Source organism: Salvelinus alpinus, chromosome 25, assembly GCF_045679555.1.
Source record: "Salvelinus alpinus chromosome 25, SLU_Salpinus.1, whole genome shotgun sequence".
NCBI classification, from domain to species: domain Eukaryota; kingdom Metazoa; phylum Chordata; class Actinopteri; order Salmoniformes; family Salmonidae; genus Salvelinus; species Salvelinus alpinus.
This window is the reverse complement of record NC_092110.1, coordinates 9,323,277-9,341,142: the sequence shown is the minus strand read 5'-3', so window position 1 is coordinate 9,341,142 and position 17,866 is coordinate 9,323,277. Positions and strand designations below refer to the sequence as shown.

The following is a 17,866-nucleotide window of genomic DNA, read 5'->3' as shown; positions in this document are numbered from 1 at the left end:
TTCCACTAGATCTCGGAACATTGGAAGCAAGTCCACGCAGCATTCAGTCACAAGAGATTAGTGAGGTCGGGCACTGATGTTGGGCGATTAGGCCTGGCTCGCAGTCTGCTTTCCAATTCATCCCAAAGGTGTGTGATGGGTTGCGGTCAGGGCTCTGTGCAGGCCAGCAAGTTCTTCCACACCAATCTTGACAAACCATTTCTCTATGGACCTTGTGTTGTGCACAGGGGAATTGTTATGCTGAAACAGGAAAGGTCCTTTCCCAAACGGTTGCCACAAAGTTGGAAGCACAGAATTGTCTATGTCATTGCATGCTATAGCATTAAGATTTCCCTTCACAGGAACAAAGGGACCTAGCCCAAACCATGAAAAACAGCCCCAGGCAAGTATTCCTCCTCCAAAGTCTACAGTTGGCACTACGCATTGGGGCAAGTAGCGTTCTCCTGGCATCCGCCAAACCCAGATTAGTCCGTATAACTGCCAGATTGTTAAGCGTGAGCCATCACTCCAGAGAATCTGTTTCCACTGCTCCAGAGTCAACTGGCAGTGAACTACAACCACTCCAGCCGATGCTAGGCATTGTGATCTTAGGCTGCTCGGCTATGGAAACCCATTTCATGAAGCTCCCAACGAACAGTTATTGTGCTGACGTTGCTTCCCGAGGCAGTTGGGAACTCGGTAGTGAGTGTTTTTATGTGTTACGTGCTTCAACACTCGGCGGTCCCGTTCTGTAAGCTTGTGTGGCCTACCACTTCGCGGCTGAGCCATTGTTGCTCCTAGATGTTTCCACTTCACAATAACAGCACTTACAGTTGACAGGGGCAGCTCTAGGGCAGAAATTTGACTTGTTGGAAAGATGGAATCCTATGATAGTGCCACGTTGAAAGTCATTGAGCTCAGTAAGACCATTCTACTGTCAATGTTTGTCTATGGAGATTGCATGGCTGTGTGCTTGATTTTACACACCTGTCAGCAATGTCTAAACCAGTTTTTGCTTTGTCATTATTGGGTATTGTGTGTAGATTGATGGGAAAAAACAAATAATACATTTTAGAATAAAACTGTGTAAAAAGTCAAGGGGTCTGAATACTTTCCGAATGTACTGTATAGTGTACTTCGCAGATAAAATATTTAGTATGAACAAACATCTAACTCATTTAAGTATATGGTAGCTGTCTTTTTATCAGACATATGGACAATTCATCAATGTAACCATTAATTATATCTAGCTAACCTCTTGGTGCACAATTTGAGACAGTAGTACAAAATTCAGACCATAATGTGGTGGATGTACAGCATTTACCCGTCTTTTTTCAAGTTAAAATTTATTTCCATTTTCTCCACGTCACCGGTCTCTCCTTTCCCAAAACCATTCTCCTTCAACTCGGGGCTCAGTAGTTCATAGTGTCCTTCCTCCAGTGCTTTCCTCCATTCACTCCTCTCCATCACCTACAATACATGACCAACAAGAGATGTCATCAAATAGTCACCAATGTTTTCATTTCCTGAAAATTACATGTTCATTTTTAAAGTTTGGGAGGAAAATTGGAAAGCATTCAGATTCAATTCATAACTCTGCCTACCACTGTATATAAAAATAAACATTTCATAGTCCCTCATAACAGCTCATTCATTGTCGTCAAATACCGTGTAAATACCTAATCATTACTAACAATGAAGAACTGATTTTTTGCTACATCTCATATCAAATTTTGTGTAGACCTTAACGTGAAATGCTTACTTTACAAGCCCTTAACCAACAATGCAGTCCAATAAAGTAAAAAAATTATAAAAAGAAACAATAACGAGGCTATATACAGGAGGTACCAGTACCGAGTCAATGTGCATGGGTACGGGTTAGTCGAGGTCATTTGTACATGTAGTTAGAGGTAAAGTGACTTTGGATAGATAATAAACAGCAAGTAGCAGCAGTGTAAAACAAGGGGTGGGGGGGGTGTCAATGTAAATAGTCCGGGTGGACATTTCATTAATTGTTCAGCAGTCTTATGGCTTGGGTTAGAAGCTGTTAAGAAGCGTTTTGGACCTAGACTTGGCGCTTCGGTACCGCTTGCCATGCAGTAGCAGAGAGAACTATGACTTGGGTGAGTGACTGGACAATTTTTTTTGCCTTCCTCTGACACCACCTAGTATATAGGTCCTGGATGGCAGGAAGCTTGGCCCCAGTGATGTACTGGGCCGTGCGCCCTACCATGTGTAGCGCCTTGCGGTCGGATGCCGAGCAGTTGCCATACCAGGCGGTGAAGCAACTGGTCAGGATGCCCTCGATGGTGCAGCTTTATTACTATGTGAAATAAAGCAATTCATCAGAAAAAGAGCTATTGACCAACCCAGAGCCAGTGTACCATAAAAATGCCCCTTTGCACCATGGTACACAGAGGGTTTTACAGTTCATCAAGAGGATAGGAAGAGGGCTCTCTAGCAAGAACAAAGATGGAAGGGCTCTACTTTATGACCAATAACAAGTGGTGTGACGGGGGAAATCTACAGGAATTTCTGCTCACCCGACTTGGAATACATGGTCATCAAATTTAGTCCTTTTTACCTTCCGAGAGTAATCTCAGGGATTATTGCCACAGCTGTGTATATTCCGCCCCACGCAGACACCAAAAATATATAAAAAAATCTTCATTGGACCCTGAACAAGCTGGAGACCACGTACCCGGAGGCAGCATTCATTGTTACGGGGGACTTCAACAAAAGTATAAACGCAACATACAATAATTACATAAGTTACAGTTCATATAAAGATATCAGTCAATTTAAATAAATTCATTACTCTAATCTATGGATTTCACATGACTGGGAAAAAAGATATGCATCTGTTGGTCAGATACCTTAAAACAAAATGGGCCTCAGGATCTCGTCATAGTATTTCTGTGCATTCAAATTACCATCGATAAAATGCAATTTTGTTGTTCGTCTGTAGCTTATGCATGCCCCTACCACTACCCACCGCCGCCATGGGGCACGCTCTTCACAACGTTGACATCAGCAAACAGCTCACCCACACAACACCATACATGTGGTCTGCAGTTGTGAGGTCTGTGGGACGTACTACCGAATTCGCTCAAACGATGTTGAGGCGGCTTATGGTAGAGAAATTAACATGCAATACTCTGGCAACAGCTCTGGTAGACATTCCGGCAGGCTCCCTCAAAACTTGCGACATCTGTGGCATTGTGTTGTGTGACAAATTGCACATTTTAGAGTGGCCTTTTATTGTCCCCAGCACAAGGTGCACCTGTGTAATGATAGTGCTGTTTCATCAGCTTCTTGATATGCCACACCAGTCAGGTGGATGGATTATCTTGGCAAAGGAGAAATGCTCACTAACAGGGATGTAAACAAATTTGTCCACAAAATGAGAGAAATAAGCTTTTTGTGTGTATGCAACATTTCTGGGATCTTTTATTTCAGCTCATGAAACATGGGACCAACTTCACGTTTTGCGTTTATACACAAAAGTATGTGGGCACCCCTTCAAATTACTGGATTTGGTTATTTCGGCCACACCAGTTGCTTACAGGTGTAGAGAATAGAGCACAGCCATGCAATCTCTATAGACAAACATTGGCAGTAGAATGGCCTTACTGAAGAGGTCAGTAACTTTGAACGTAGAAGTACTGTTATTGTGAAGTGGAAACACCTAGGAGCAACAACGGCTCAGCCGCGAAGTGGTAGGCCACACAAACTCAGAACGGGAACGCCAAGTTCTGAAATGCATAAGAATTGTCTGTCATCTGTTGCAACACTCACTACCAAGTTCCAAACTGCCTTGAAGCAAGGTCAGTACAAGAACTGTTCGTTGGGAGCTTCATGAAATGGGTTTCCATGGCAGAGCAGCCGCACACAAGCCTAATATCACCATGCTCAATGCCAAGCGTCGGCTGTAGTGGTGTAAAGCTTGCCTCAATTGGACTCTGGAGCAGTGGAAACGGGTTCTCTGGAGTGATGAATCACGCTTCACCATCTGGCAATCCGACAGACAAATATGGGTTTGGAGGATGCCAGGAGAACGCTACCTGCCCAAATACAGTGCCAACTGTAAAGTTTGGTGGAAGAGGAATAACGGTCTGGGGCTGTTTTATATGGTTTGGGCTAGGCCCCTTAGTTCCAGTGAAAGGAAATCTTAATGCTACAGCATACAATGACATTCTAGACAACTCTGTGCTTCCAATTTTGTGGCAACAGTTTGGGGAAGGCCCTTTTCTGTTCCAGCATGACAATGCCCCTGTGCCCAAAGCGAGATCCATACAGAAATGGTTTGTCGAGATCGGTGTGGAAGAACTTGACTGGCTTGCACAGAGCCCTGACCTCAACTCCATCGAACATCTTTGGGATGAATTGGAACACTGACTGCGAGCCAGGCCTAATTGCCCAACATCAATGCCCAACCTCAGTAATGCTCTTGTGGTTGAATGGAAGCAAGTCCATGACTTAATTTTGCTCCATCCCAAGTACAAACAAAGACTCAAGAGGGAAGTTCTGGTGGTCAGGTCTGCACAGCGCTGATCTGACCAACCAGAATCCATTCTCCAAGAATGTTTTGATCACATGGAATATGTTCCAGGTCGCCTATGGGGATAACAACAATAAATATGCAGACTCAGTCACCAGACTCATAAAAAAATGCATTGATGTATATATGTGGCAGGGCCTTATATGATCACGGACTACAAAAAGAAACCCAGTGAAGTCACGGATACCAAAGCCGCCCATACCGCACGAGCTAAACACCTTTTTCCTCACGCTTCACGACTGAGCTGCCGAGGAGAGTCCCCTGAGGACTACGTGCTTGTTAAACGTTGCAAGGCTGCAAGCCCTAACGGCATCCCTAACCGCCCTCTCAGAGCACATGCAGACCAGCTAGCTGTTGTGTTTTCCAACATTTTCAATCTCAGGCTGTTATCCCCACCTGCTTCAAGATGTCCACCATCTTCCCCGTGCCCAAGAAAAGGACTATTAACGACCCGTAGCCCTCACCTCCGTCATCATGTAGTGCCTCGAGAGGCTAGTCAAAGACTACATCACCTCCTCAACACACTCCCCCCTCTCCAATTCACCTATCGCCCTGACATTCCATAGACATACTACAGGCAGGAGGTATGCACTGACGGTGTGGTGACAGGTAAACAAACTCTCCCACAATGTCAGCAAAAAAAAAGAAGGAGTGGATTGTGGTCTTGGGGAGTAACCAGGCTGGGCACGCCCCCATCTTCATCAACGGGCATCAAACCACATGGCCACTGGTGAAGGCACGACAGCGACACTAACCTCAGGAGGCTGAATAAATTTGGCTTGTCCCCAAGAAACCCTCAGTGTTCTACAGGAGAGCCATCGGGACCATACTGTCCGGCTGCATCACAGCCTGGTACGGCAACTACACCGCCGCTGACCGCAAGGTACTACAGAGGGTGGTATGCTCAGACGAACGCACCATTGGGAACACACTGCCTGCCCTCCAGAACACCTACAACACCAGGTGTCGCAGGAAGGCCAAGAAGATCAGGGACCTCAGCCACCCGAGTGATAGCCTGTTCTCCCCGCTTCCATCACTCAGACACGGCAGTAAAGGCACATCATGGCTAAAAGTAACAGATTGACCAATAGCTTCCACCCCCCAGACCATCAGCCTGCTGAATAGCCACCCCAAGTTAGGTACCTGCCCCCCCCCCCCCCCCCCCCCCAACATTTTCACCCTCAGACATCTACCCTGCCCCCACCCTATTGGACATTTATCATGCCGAATAGCCACCACTACTCCTAACCTTGATTTGGCCCAGTGTACCCTGGTAGATGCGGTCCTCTATATCTAGCAGCAGGTCTCTCAGCCTGTTGCCCATGAACTTCTCAGCAGGAGCCGCTGTGCCTTCTAGTAGAGCAGGGGCAGCCTTGGACCTGGCCGAGACCACTTTGCTACCAGCAGCCTCTGCTTTAATATCTGCAAACAAACAAAAAACATAAAGGCAAAACAGTGAATATACCAAACATACAGTAGGAACACTTGAATTGAAAACCATCACTCACTCATTCAGTCAATCAATCATTCACTCCTGAAGTGCAGTGAGACAAACCAGTGAACCAGAGTCCCCATGGAGTCAGTGACAACTGGGCTGTGTTTACACAGGCAGCCCAATTCTGATATTTTTCCAACTAAAGCATTGTTCACATTGGCAGTTTGAAGTGACTCAAATCCCAATTTTTTGCATATCCGATTCGAAACAGTTCTTTTTCATTCAGTCTGAACAGCCAAAAAGGACATAGAATCTGATATTTCAAGCTACATTTCTAACCACCTTCTTAGGTGGTTTAAAAATCAGATATAAAGATTCCTGGAAAAGCGACTGGCCTTGCTAGCTACTCTGTTGACAATATGAGAAGAACATGTGGTAGCTAACTAGCTTACTAATTGCCAGAAAGCTAAACAGCTACTTGACTGCTGTGGCTAGCCTAAAAGGAGTAATTTTGAAAGCTGGATCATCTTATCCTTTGAGGCTTTAAAAAAGTGTTCTTACACTAGGATTTTGAACATTCTAAGCAACTGGGAAGCATTGTCACTTTAACTTGCTACATAACTCCTGAGGGATAGGAAGCAGAAGCACCACTGCACACACACCTGTCATCACTATGACAACTACCGTAGCCATGTCAGCCAATGACTGCGGTCTGAAGACAAGTCTGATTTGGTCACTTGTAACTTGCCGTTTGGCCAGTCGGTATTCCAAAACAGATTTGAAAAACAAAACTGATTTGATCATGAAGGCCTACAGTGTGAAGGCTTAATTGGTCTTTAGACCAATCACATCAGATCTTTTGCAGATCTGATTGATCAAAAGAAACATTAGGGGGAAAAAATATCAAAATTGGGCTGCCTGTGTAAACGCAGCCCTGTTGATGTTAGAAAGAGATTGGCCATTTGGATCAAGTTGCTATAGCCAGAGGCCTCTCCTCTATAGTCTGGTAGACTGCAGTAGTCAGTACCTGTGCGGTGGTAGCGATCAGCTGCTGCAGCGGTACCGAGGAGCTGCGCAATACGTTCTTTCTCCTGCACCAGGGCCTCCTTCAAGCTGCTCTCCCTGTGGCCCCGTGGGTTCAGGGCCTCAATCAGCATTTCCACCTCCTGGGGACTGCTGTAGAAGGCCCAGTGGTTAGGACGGTTCACTGGGGGAGCAGAGCTGCTCTGGACGGGGGCTGGGAGGACAGGTTTGGAGACAGGGCCTGGAGTACAGCCTGTCTGGGAAAGGTCCTCTGGTTCTCTGGCCTCGTTCAGAGACACCTCCATCCCCTCGGCTGGCTCCTGGGTCGGTTCCTGGGGTTCCAGCATGTCCTCCGTCAAGCCGAAGTAGTCGTCCTCCACGAAGAGGGCTGGTGTGGAGGGGAAGAGCCAGTAGCGGCGGTAGAGGCGGTCGCGCCCCAGGGGGAGGATATAGGTGCAGGCTGCAGCCTTCTGAATCCTCTCCTGGAGCTCCTTCTCCCTCTGCTGCTGCTGAGCAAGCTCCTCTGGGCTCAGGCCTGGGCTCACCTCTTTAGGCTCGTCTTTAGGCTGCTTCTCCTTGGGATTGCACTCTTTCTCTATGGGTGAAATCAAATGTCTATGTTAGAATGGCAATAATGAGACTAACCAGAGGGGAAAATAGTTAACCGCATACAGACCTGGACCACAGAACTATGTTGAACATTCCAGTTCCAAAACATTTGCATTCAGTTTACTGTTCACCACAACAATTGATCGAGTCACACTACGTGAAAGCCTTAGAGGACTGAAGGCTATTACTTACGCTTCTTAGTCTTGCTGTTGGTTGTCTGCTCCTCTTCATCCTCGGTCTTCTCTTCCCCATGGCTCTCGGTGCTGGTGTTCATCTCTTCAGTCTTCATGTAGCCATTTCTTCCTTCGTCTTCCATCAGCTTCTCATGTTTCTCTTTCAGCTCTTTCAGTTTCATCTCCTGTTCTTTCAACTTCTCCTCCTTCCTCTTGCGGACTCTGAAGGCAGCCTCCTCCCTCTCTCTGCGGTGCTGCTCAGCCTTCAGTTCCCTGAGCTCCTGCTTGGCCTGTCTCTGCTCGTCAGCACTGTCCTCTATGAAGTCCCTGGTAGACACCAGCGTCAGCAGCTTACCACACAACGCATGGAGGATCTTCAGCTTCTCACCTGGGACAGAACACCACAGATCCATTAAACTCATGCTACACTCAAGGCGTTAATCCTGTACGATCACTCCAGTGTTACCCCAAGTCATTTGGCTTCAATCGGTGTGTGTCTCTCAGTCTCACCTGGCAGCAGGTCATAGACAGCAGTGCAGGAAAGCCTCTTGATCAGAGCCGGGTTGGCCAGTCTCAGCTCAACACAGGGGTCGTCTGTAGAGCCGAAGCCTCCCTGTTTCTGGTAGCGGAACTTGGAGTTTGCGGAGTTACAGTCGGCCCCCGATGCCAGGATGTGCAGCCTCAGTATCTCGGACAGAGTACAGCTGTCCAGGTCCAACTGCTTCAGACTGCAGCCTACAGACACCAACAGAGTCATGTACTGTATAGTTATTGTTTATACTACTGTATGTAGTTAAAGACTGCATCCTATGGAAACCGAGTCATGTGCAGTAGAGCAGGGGTTCCCAAACTTTATCACTCGCCCCCCCCCCTCACAGCATTGGGAAACATCCTGCGCGCGCCACGTCTATTTCTATGGGCATAAACACGTTTCATAACAAACTGTTGTTGGTGGAGAGAATTTTGCAGGTTTCAAGCTTATTTTCATGCAATACATAAAATTCTAAAACGGTAGCTGACATGGGCTAGTTGATCTGGACATTTCTGACAAGTTATAAATAGCTCTAAGACAAGAGGAACTGATACACAACCCAACTGAGAAATTGCACCTTCTGCATTCTACTATTACAACTTTCAAGAGTAAGTTTAAAGCCAGACAGTCCCCCCCCCCCCCCCAGGGAGCACGCCCCAGTTTGGGAGCCACTGCAGTAGAGTCAGGCTCTCAGTACAAAAGAAACAAATGCACAAATAGTTGTATATGAACATTGACTATATTAAAGACTGTTGTCCTTCTCTCACCTTGGTGCAGCTGAGGCCAGGCAGCAGCCAGAGAAGCCACAGCACTGATGGCTGACTGGGTGGGGTCCGCATCATCATCCAGGGCCTCACTCAGATCTGCCAAAAAGGAAGATGATTTACCTCAATGAAAACTAAGATTTCACCATGATGCTAAATGTCAGTCAATCCTACATCCTGGATGAAATGTCACTATTGATAACATCCAAAGTCTTTTTGGTGACCAATCACAATGGGTTTACTAGTTGATACTAAACAAGCGTTGTCGAGGCCCGTCTCTATCCCTACCTTTGGCGTCCGCCTCCGCCACCTGGTCGCGGGCCACCTCCTCCTGCTCCTCAGCCAGGGCCTGGAATATGGCCGACAGGAAGAAGAAGAGCAGCTCACACAGCGGCCCCTCAGGGTCCGACCCTACCAGGGCCTCCTCCAGCACCTCTGGAACACAGAGACAAGGGCCCCACAGTCAGAAAACTCTTCACACACGCAAACACACACAACCAGACGGTCGCTGTACCAGCGTACTTTCACACAAGCAATGACAAACTATACTCAAAAAGCAAACATGGGTGATAAAACTAAAAGGTGCAGGACCAGTGATTGTAAAAATACAACGTTTTGCCAGTGTTTCTCACCGAGTGTGATGCCTTCTGGAAACTCATCCTTCAGGTCAAAGAGCTCTCCGAAAGCTTTGAGGAATTCCAGTACCATGAGGGCGTCTCCAAATAGCTCTGCATGCAGACGGGTCTTCACTGGGACTGGGGCTGGGAGATTCTGGACATGAAGCCATAAAGGAGAGTGAGTCAGAAGCCTAAATATTCTTTACTTAACTAGTAATTCATTGAGAACAAGTCATTTAACAATAATGGTTATACCATTCAGTCAATCCTATATACCAATTTAGAGATAACATTTAGGACAATGTGTCCCAACCCCCTAAAAACTAGCATGGCCCCAGAAAATGTTCCCTCTAAGCAGTGTGCGTAGCTCCCCGGGACTGCCATGCAGAATAAATATCATCCCGCGCAGAAAAGCACGAGATTGACAATGTTAACTAACGGGGAAAACTCAGTCTCTTTACTGTGGGAATTGTGATTGAATCGGTGCAATATTAGCCACTTTTTATGCAACGTACAGTACTTAGTATGCAAAACTAACTGCGCAAGACATTATTGTAGGCAGAACGAGTCAGAGTAGGATTCTATTGCAATGACATGCAAGACTCAGCCTGTACTCTACACAGACCGGTGCGGCATAACCAATCAGAGCTGTAGTAGGCCTATATGCAAATAGACTATTGCCATTTGGTATTGGTATTTTATTAGGATCCCCATTAGCCGTTGCAAAAGCAGCAGCTACTCTTCCTGGGGTCAACACAAAACAGGTGTTGCTTTATCTGTTTCTTGAAACCAGGTATTTATAATCAGCCCTCAGATTACAATGAAGAGCAAAACGTGCCGCTCTATTCTGGGCCAGCTGCAGCTTAACTAAGTCTTTCCTTGCAGCACTGGACCACACGCCTGGACAATAATCAAGATTAGACAAAACTAGAGCCTGCAGCAATTGCTTTTTGGAGCAGAGAAGAGAAAAAAAAAGAGCTGAGAATCTCTTCATTACAGCCAGACCTCTCAGTGAAGAGATGACTCCGGGATGCTGGCCTTCTAGGCAGAGTTGCAAAGAAAAAGCCATATCTCAGACTGGCCAACAAAAAGAAAAGATTAAGATGGGCAAAATAACACAGACACTGGACAGAGGAACTCTGCCTAGAAGGCCAGCATCCCAGAGTGGCCTCTTCACTGTTGATGTTGAGAATGGTGTTTTGCGGGTATTATTTAATGAAGCTGCCAGTTGAGGACTTGTGAGGCGTCTGTTTTCTCAAACTAGACACTAATGAACTTGTCCTCTTCCTCAGTTGTGCACTGGGGCCTCCCACTCCTCTTTCTATTCTGGTTAGAGCCAGTTTGAGCTGTTCTGTGAAGGGAGTAGTACACAGCGGTGTACAAGATCTTCAGTTTCTTGACAATTTCTCGCATGGAATAGCCTTCATTTCACAGAACAAGAATAGACTGACGAATTTCAGAAGGTAGTTGTTTCTGTTCATTTTGAGCCTGAAATCGAACCCACAAATGCTGATGCTCCAGATACTCAACTAGTCTAAAGAAGGTCAGTTTTATTGCTTCTTTAAAATCAGAACAACAGTTTTCAACTTTTCAACAAGGGTTTTCTAGCCTTTTAAAACAATAAACATATTAGCTAACACAACGTGCCTTTGGAACAAGGGAGTGATGGTTACTGATAATGGGCCTCTGTACGCCTATGTAGATATTCCATTTGAAATCAGCTGTTTCCAGCTACAATAGTCATTTACAACATTAACAATGTCTACACTGTAAGTCTGATCAATGATGTTATTGTAAATGAAAATAAAAAGTGTTTTCCTTTCAAAAACAAGGACATTTCTAAGTGACCCCAAACCTTTGAACGGTAGTGTACATTCAGCAGTCCATTAATCAATTGGTGTTTGTGTGTGTGTGCGCGTGCTACGGGGATGAAGCTACTAACCCATAGGATTCTAACAAGCAATTTCAACTGGACTGTGTTTAAAGCATGAGTGGTCAGTAGATGCGCTTGGTTTGAGATCAAAGCGAGAGTAGTCACGTGCACATTTGTTCATATCCTTTGCTAGTTAGTGACTTCTTAGCCCAGTTATATATCTGTTGTAGTCAGCAATGGGGGGAGTGATTGCTTCCTACAAGAGCACAAAACATGTACATTTCTAGCAGTCTTGGAAAAGCGAGTCAGGTAAAGAGCTTTTTGTCTTAAAGGGGCAGTATTGTATTTTGAGACAGGCTTGAATAAGCCAAGTGACCAATATGCAAAGGGTAGCATAATTAGTCTGATTCTCTGTAATAATGCATTGTATTTTGTAAAGTAGTTTCTTACATAAAACATTGTCACCTGCTTGTCTGAAGGACAAGTGGATAAGCAGGTCAAGCCCTGCATGTTTTGTTCAAAAGTCTCATGGAATGTAGGCCTACATTGAACACCACACATTGGCTGCTACTGTAGGCTGACTGATAGAACAGCTATTTCCATGTTAAAATGTTATGGGATGCATTTTGTAATCCAAGATGGCGTAGCAGTCAGACGTTTCTTTGTCTTGTCCTGTCCCGTGTAAATAGTCTTCGTATTTTTCGTATACATTTCGTATATATTTTAATTTCACTTTCCATCTAGGAACTGAATATACATTCCTACATTCCGCCTCACCCAATGTGGTACGGACCTGCTATTTTTTTATACTTTAGAACCGTAACCCCAATCAGAAGCTAGCCAGATAACAAGCTACTAGCTAGTAGTCAGTTAGCCACTGCTGCGGTCTTCACCCTCAACTCGGACACAGCCAGCTTCAATACCGGGCCAATACCTGCCAGTCCGCAAGCGCGATATCAACCCAGAGCATATAGGACTGCTTTTTCTCTACCACATCACCGGATTCCTGACGCAAGCTCTGGACAATTACACCGTATCATCACAGCTAGCTAGCTGCAACCGAGTGGCTACTACTGGCTAACACCTCTGTCCCGAAGCAAGCACCAGTTAGCCTTGAGCTAGCCTCGAGCTAGGCCCATCTGCCGGCTAGCTGAAGAGGTCTACCAGCGAATTCTTGGGCTACAATACCAGCTACAAGCTAATTTAGCCATTTTTTTTGCCGCTGCTAGTAGCTTTTACCTTCTGCACAGACACCAGCCCTGTTATTAGCCTGGATATTACTCACCAATTTACCAGCATCGGACTGTCTCTCGACAACAACGCCAGATTCCTGCCGTAACCCCTGAGCCACTACTTCTGATCCTCACAGCTAGCTTGCAGCTAGCGCACCTAGCGCCACTGCCACGAAGCTAGCACCAGTTAGCAAACACAATTCTACAATTCACAACCTCTCTTTCGCCATCGCCATCTGGCTTGGATTCTCTGTCGACACGACCACGTCTGAGCAGACCCCCTCCGTCTGAGCCGACCACCCCCCGGGCTACTAACTTTAAACGCCGCGTGCTAGCTTAGTGGAGGCCTCCCTGCTCCATCTACGGCTGCCCCCTGGACACTATGATCACTTGGCTACATAGCTGATGCATGCTTGACTGTCCATTAATTCACGGTACTCCATTCTGTTTATTTGTGTTTTATCTGTCGGCTCTGTGCTTTAACTCAGGATCTGTGTGTAGTTAATCCGACCCTCTCTGCCTAGTCGTCGCCATTTTTACCTGTTGTTGCTGTGTTAGACTAGCACCCTGTTATTGCTGCTGTTATCTTACCTGTTGTTTTAGCTAGCTCTCCCAATCAAGACCTGCAATCACTTTATGCCTTATTGTATGTCTCTCTCAAATATCAATATGCCTTGCATACTGTTGTTCAGGCTAGCTATCATTATCATTGTTTTGGTTTGCAATGGACCCTGTAGTTCCACTCTCCGTACCTCTGATACCTCCTTGGTCCCACCCCCCACACATGCGGTGACCTCACCCATTGAGACCAGCATGTCCAGAGATACAACCTCTCTTATCATCACCCAGTGCCTGGGCTTGCCTCCGCTGTACCCACGCCCCACCATACCCCTGTCTGCACATTATGCCCAGAATCTATTCTACCACGCCCATAAATCTGCTCCTTTTATTCTTTGTCCCCAACGCTCTAGGCGACCAGTTTTGATAGCCTTTAGCCGCACCCTCATCCTACTACTCCTCTGTTCCTCGGGTGATGTGGAGGTAAACCCAGGCCCTGCATGTCCCCAGTCACCCTCATTTGTTGACTTCTGTGATCGAAAAAGCCTTGGCCTCATGCATGTCAACATCAGAAGCCTCCTCCCTAAGTTTGCCTTACTCACCGCTTTAGCACACTCTGCCAACCCTGATGTCCTTGCCGTGTCCGAATCCTGGCTTAGGAAGGCCACCAAAAATTCTGAGATTTCCATACCCAACTATAACACTTTCCGTCAAGATAGAACTGCCAAAGGGGGAGGAGTTGCAATCTACTGCAGAGATAGCCTGCAAAGTTCTGTCATACTTTCCAGGTCTATGCCCAAACAGTTCGAACTTCTAATTTTAAAAATTAATCTCTCCAGAAATAAGTCTCTCACTGTTGCCGCCTGCTACCGACCCCCCTCAGCTCCCAGCTGTGCCCTGGACACCATCTGTGAATTGATCGCTCCCCATCTAGCTTCAGAGTTTGTTCTGTTAGGTGACCTAAACTGGGATATGCTTAACACCCCGGCAGTCCTACAATCCAAGCTTGATGCCCTCAATCTCACACAAATCATCAAGGAACCCACCAGGTACAACCCTAAATCCGTAAACATGGGCACCCTAATAGACATTATCCTGACCAACCTGCCCTCCAAATACACCTCTGCTGTCTTCAATCAAGATCTCAGCGATCACTGCCTCATTGCCTGTATCCGCCACGGGTCCGCGGTCAAACGACCACCCCTCATCACAGTCAAACGCTCCCTAAAACACTTCTGCGAGCAGGCCTTTCTAATCGACCTGGCCCGGGTACCCTGGAAGGATATTGACCTCATCCCGTCAGTTGAGGATGCCTGGTCATTCTTTAAATGTTACTTCCTCACCATATTAGACAAGCATGCTCCGTTCAAAAAATGCAGAACCAAGAACAGATATAGCCCTTGGTTCACTCCAGACCTGACTGCCCTCGACCAGCACAAAAACATCCTGTGGCGAACTGCAATAGCATCGAAGAGCCCCCGCGATATGCAACTGTTCAGGGAAGTCAGGAACCAATACACGCAGTCAGTCAGGAAAGCAAAGGCCAGCTTTTTCAAGCAGAAATTTGCATCCTGTAGCTCTAACTCCAAAAAGTTCTGGGATACTGTAAAGTCCATGGAGAACAAGAGCACCTCCTCCCAGCTGCCCACTGCACTGAGGCTAGGTAACACGGTCACCACCGATAAATCCGTGATAATCGAAGACTTCAACAAGCATTTCTCAATGGCTGGCCATGCCTTCCTCCTGGCGACTCCAACCTTGGCCAACAGCCCCGCCCCCCCCGCTGCTACTCGCCCAAGCCTCCCCAGCTTCTCCTTTACCCAAATCCAGATAGCAGATGTTCTGAAAGAGCTGGAAAACCTGGACCCATACAAATCAGCTGGGCTTGACAATCTGGACCCCCTATTTCTGAAACTGTCCGCCGCCATTGTCGCACCCCCTATCACCAGCCTGTTTAACCTCTCCTTCGTATCATCTGAGATCCCCAAGGATTGGAAAGCTGCCGCGGTCATCCCCCTCTTCAAAGGGGGAGACACCCTGGACCCAAACTGTTACAGACCTATATCCATCCTGCCCTGCCTATCTAAGGTCTTCGAAAGCCAAGTCAACAAACAGATCACTGACCATCTCGAATCCCACCGTACCTTCTCCGCTGTGCAATCCGGTTTCCGAGCCGGTCATGGGTGCACCTCAGCCACGCTCAAGGTACTAAACGATATCATAACCGCCATCGATAAAAGACATTACTGTGCAGCCGTCTTCATCGACCTGGCCAAGGCTTTCGACTCTGTCAATCACCATATTCTTATCGGCAGACTCAGTAGCCTCGGTTTTTCTAATGACTGCCTTGCCTGGTTCACCAACTACTTTGCAGACAGAGTTCAGTGCGTCAAATCGGAAGGCATGCTGTCCGGTCCTCTGGCAGTCTCTATGGGGGTACCACAGGGTTCAATTCTCGGGCCGACTCTTTTCTCTGTATACATCAATGATGTTGCTCTTGCTGCGGGCGATTCCCTGATCCACCTCTACGCAGACGACACCATTCTATATACTTCCGGCCCTTCCTTGGACACTGTGCCATCTAACCTCCAAACGAGCTTCAATGCCATACAACACTCCTTCCGTGGCCTCCAACTGCTCTTAAACGCTAGTAAAAACCAAATGCATGCTTTTCAACCGTTCGCTGCCTGCACCCGCACGCCCGACTAGCATCACCACCCTGGACGGTTCCGACCTAGAATATGTGGACATCTATAAGTACCTAGGTGTCTGGCTAGACTGCAAACTCTCCTTCCAGACTCATATCAAACATCTCCAATCCAAAATCAAAGCAAGAATCGGCTTTCTATTCCGCAACAAAGCCTCCTTCACTCACGCCGCCAAACTTACCCTAGTAAAACTGACTATCCTACCGATCCTCGACTTCGGCGATGTCATCTACAAAATAGCTTCCAATACTCTACTCAGCAAACTGGATGCAGTTTATCACAGTGCCATTCGTTTTGTTACTAAAGCACCTTATACGACCCACCACTGCGACCTGTATGCCCTAGTCGGCTGGCCCTCGCTACATGTTCGTCGTCAGACCCACTGGCTCCAGGTCATCTACAAGGCTATGCTAGGTAAAGTGCCGCCTTATCTCAGTTCACTGGTCACGATGGCTACACCCACCCGCAACACGCGCTCCAGCAGGTGTATCTCACTGATCATCCCTAAAGCCAAAACCTCATTTGGACGCCTTTCCTTCCAGTTCTCTGCTGCCTGCGACTGGAACGAATTGCAAAAATCTCTGAAGTTGGAGACTTTTATCTCCCTCAACAACTTTAAAAATCTGCTATCCGAGCAGCTAACCGATCGCTGCAGCTGTACATAGTCCATCTGTAAACTACCCACCCAATTTACCTACCTCACCCCCCATACTGCTTTTATTTATTTACTTTTCTGCTCTTTTGCACACCAGTATCTCTTCTTGCACATGATCATCTGATGATTTATCACTCCAGTGTTAATCTGCTAAATTGTAATTATTCGATTTATTGCCTACCTCATGCCTTTTGCACACATTGTATATAGATTCTCTTTTTTTTCTACCATGTTATTGACTTGTTTATTGTTTACTCCATGTGTAACTCTGTGTTGTCTGTTCACACTGCTATGCTTTATCTTGGCCAGGTCGCAGTTGCAAATGAGAACTTGTTCTCAACTAGCCTACCTGGTTAAATAAAGGTGAAATAAAATAAAAAAATAAAAATAAAAATTTCTCCATTGTTTTTGAAGGTAGGCCACTCTGGTAGGTCTACATTACGATCAAATTGCCACAGTAGCCTACTTGACCACTGTCTGAAACTAACTTAAAGCGGGTAGAGCCTCAGTGTTCACAGTAACGGCGCGCTGGAAGTTGCACAAAATTCTGAGTTTGCGCTCAGCAGAGCTGAAATTTGCTCAGTGCCGAAAAATTGAGGGAACATTGGTCCCAGGTGCGTTTTTTGCTGTATAGCTAACTCATACTGACCATATGAACTGGATACACAGCACAAACAGCTCTGGGCCCAGGAAAACAAAACTTTATTGTATTAAATAGAAAAAGTAAACATGTTTCAACTATGGAGGATGATAGTTCTGGGGCTGCTCACCTTCAGGTCCTCACACTCCAAGTCTTCTCTGGGTTTGCTCCATATCTTCAGTCGCTCTGCATATTGCTTCTTTTCCTCCTTCAGCTTCTCCCTCTCCTGCAATACAGGTACAATGATAAACAGTATAATCTATATTAAGTAAAATGAGAAGTTGTATGGTGTACAAATCCAATGTAAATTAAACAATGAAATTGATAAAAAAATAAGTTCCTCATATCAACTCACTTTTTCCTTCTCCACTTTCCTCCTCTGCTTCTCCTCTTCAAACATCTTCTTCATCTCTTCTCTCTTCTTTTCTTTGTCCTCCTTCTCTTTCTTTTTGGCTTCCAGATTATCTTCTTTCTCCCTCTTCAGCTTGGCCTTTTCATGTGCTGAAC

At 46.3% G+C, this 17,866-nt stretch overlaps 1 protein-coding gene across 3 annotated transcripts in view; it reads right to left on the bottom strand.

Moving 5' to 3' along the window:
- The window catches only part of LOC139553329 (bromodomain adjacent to zinc finger domain protein 1A-like), a 47,333-nt gene that overhangs the window by 19,532 nt on the left and 9,935 nt on the right, over positions 1-17,866 (bottom strand). For all 3 annotated transcript variants that reach the window (XM_071365540.1, XM_071365542.1, XM_071365541.1), the window contains exons 9-18: positions 17,715-17,860; positions 17,490-17,585; positions 9,709-9,847; positions 9,365-9,511; positions 9,080-9,175; positions 8,291-8,515; positions 7,800-8,168; positions 7,003-7,593; positions 5,790-5,962; positions 1,304-1,449 (exon numbers count right to left, since the gene is read on the bottom strand). In XM_071365540.1, the coding sequence (XP_071221641.1) occupies positions 1,304-1,449; positions 5,790-5,962; positions 7,003-7,593; positions 7,800-8,168; positions 8,291-8,515; positions 9,080-9,175; positions 9,365-9,511; positions 9,709-9,847; positions 17,490-17,585; positions 17,715-17,860 (2,128 nt within the window). The remainder of the gene's footprint in view (positions 1-1,303; positions 1,450-5,789; positions 5,963-7,002; positions 7,594-7,799; positions 8,169-8,290; positions 8,516-9,079; positions 9,176-9,364; positions 9,512-9,708; positions 9,848-17,489; positions 17,586-17,714; positions 17,861-17,866) is intronic.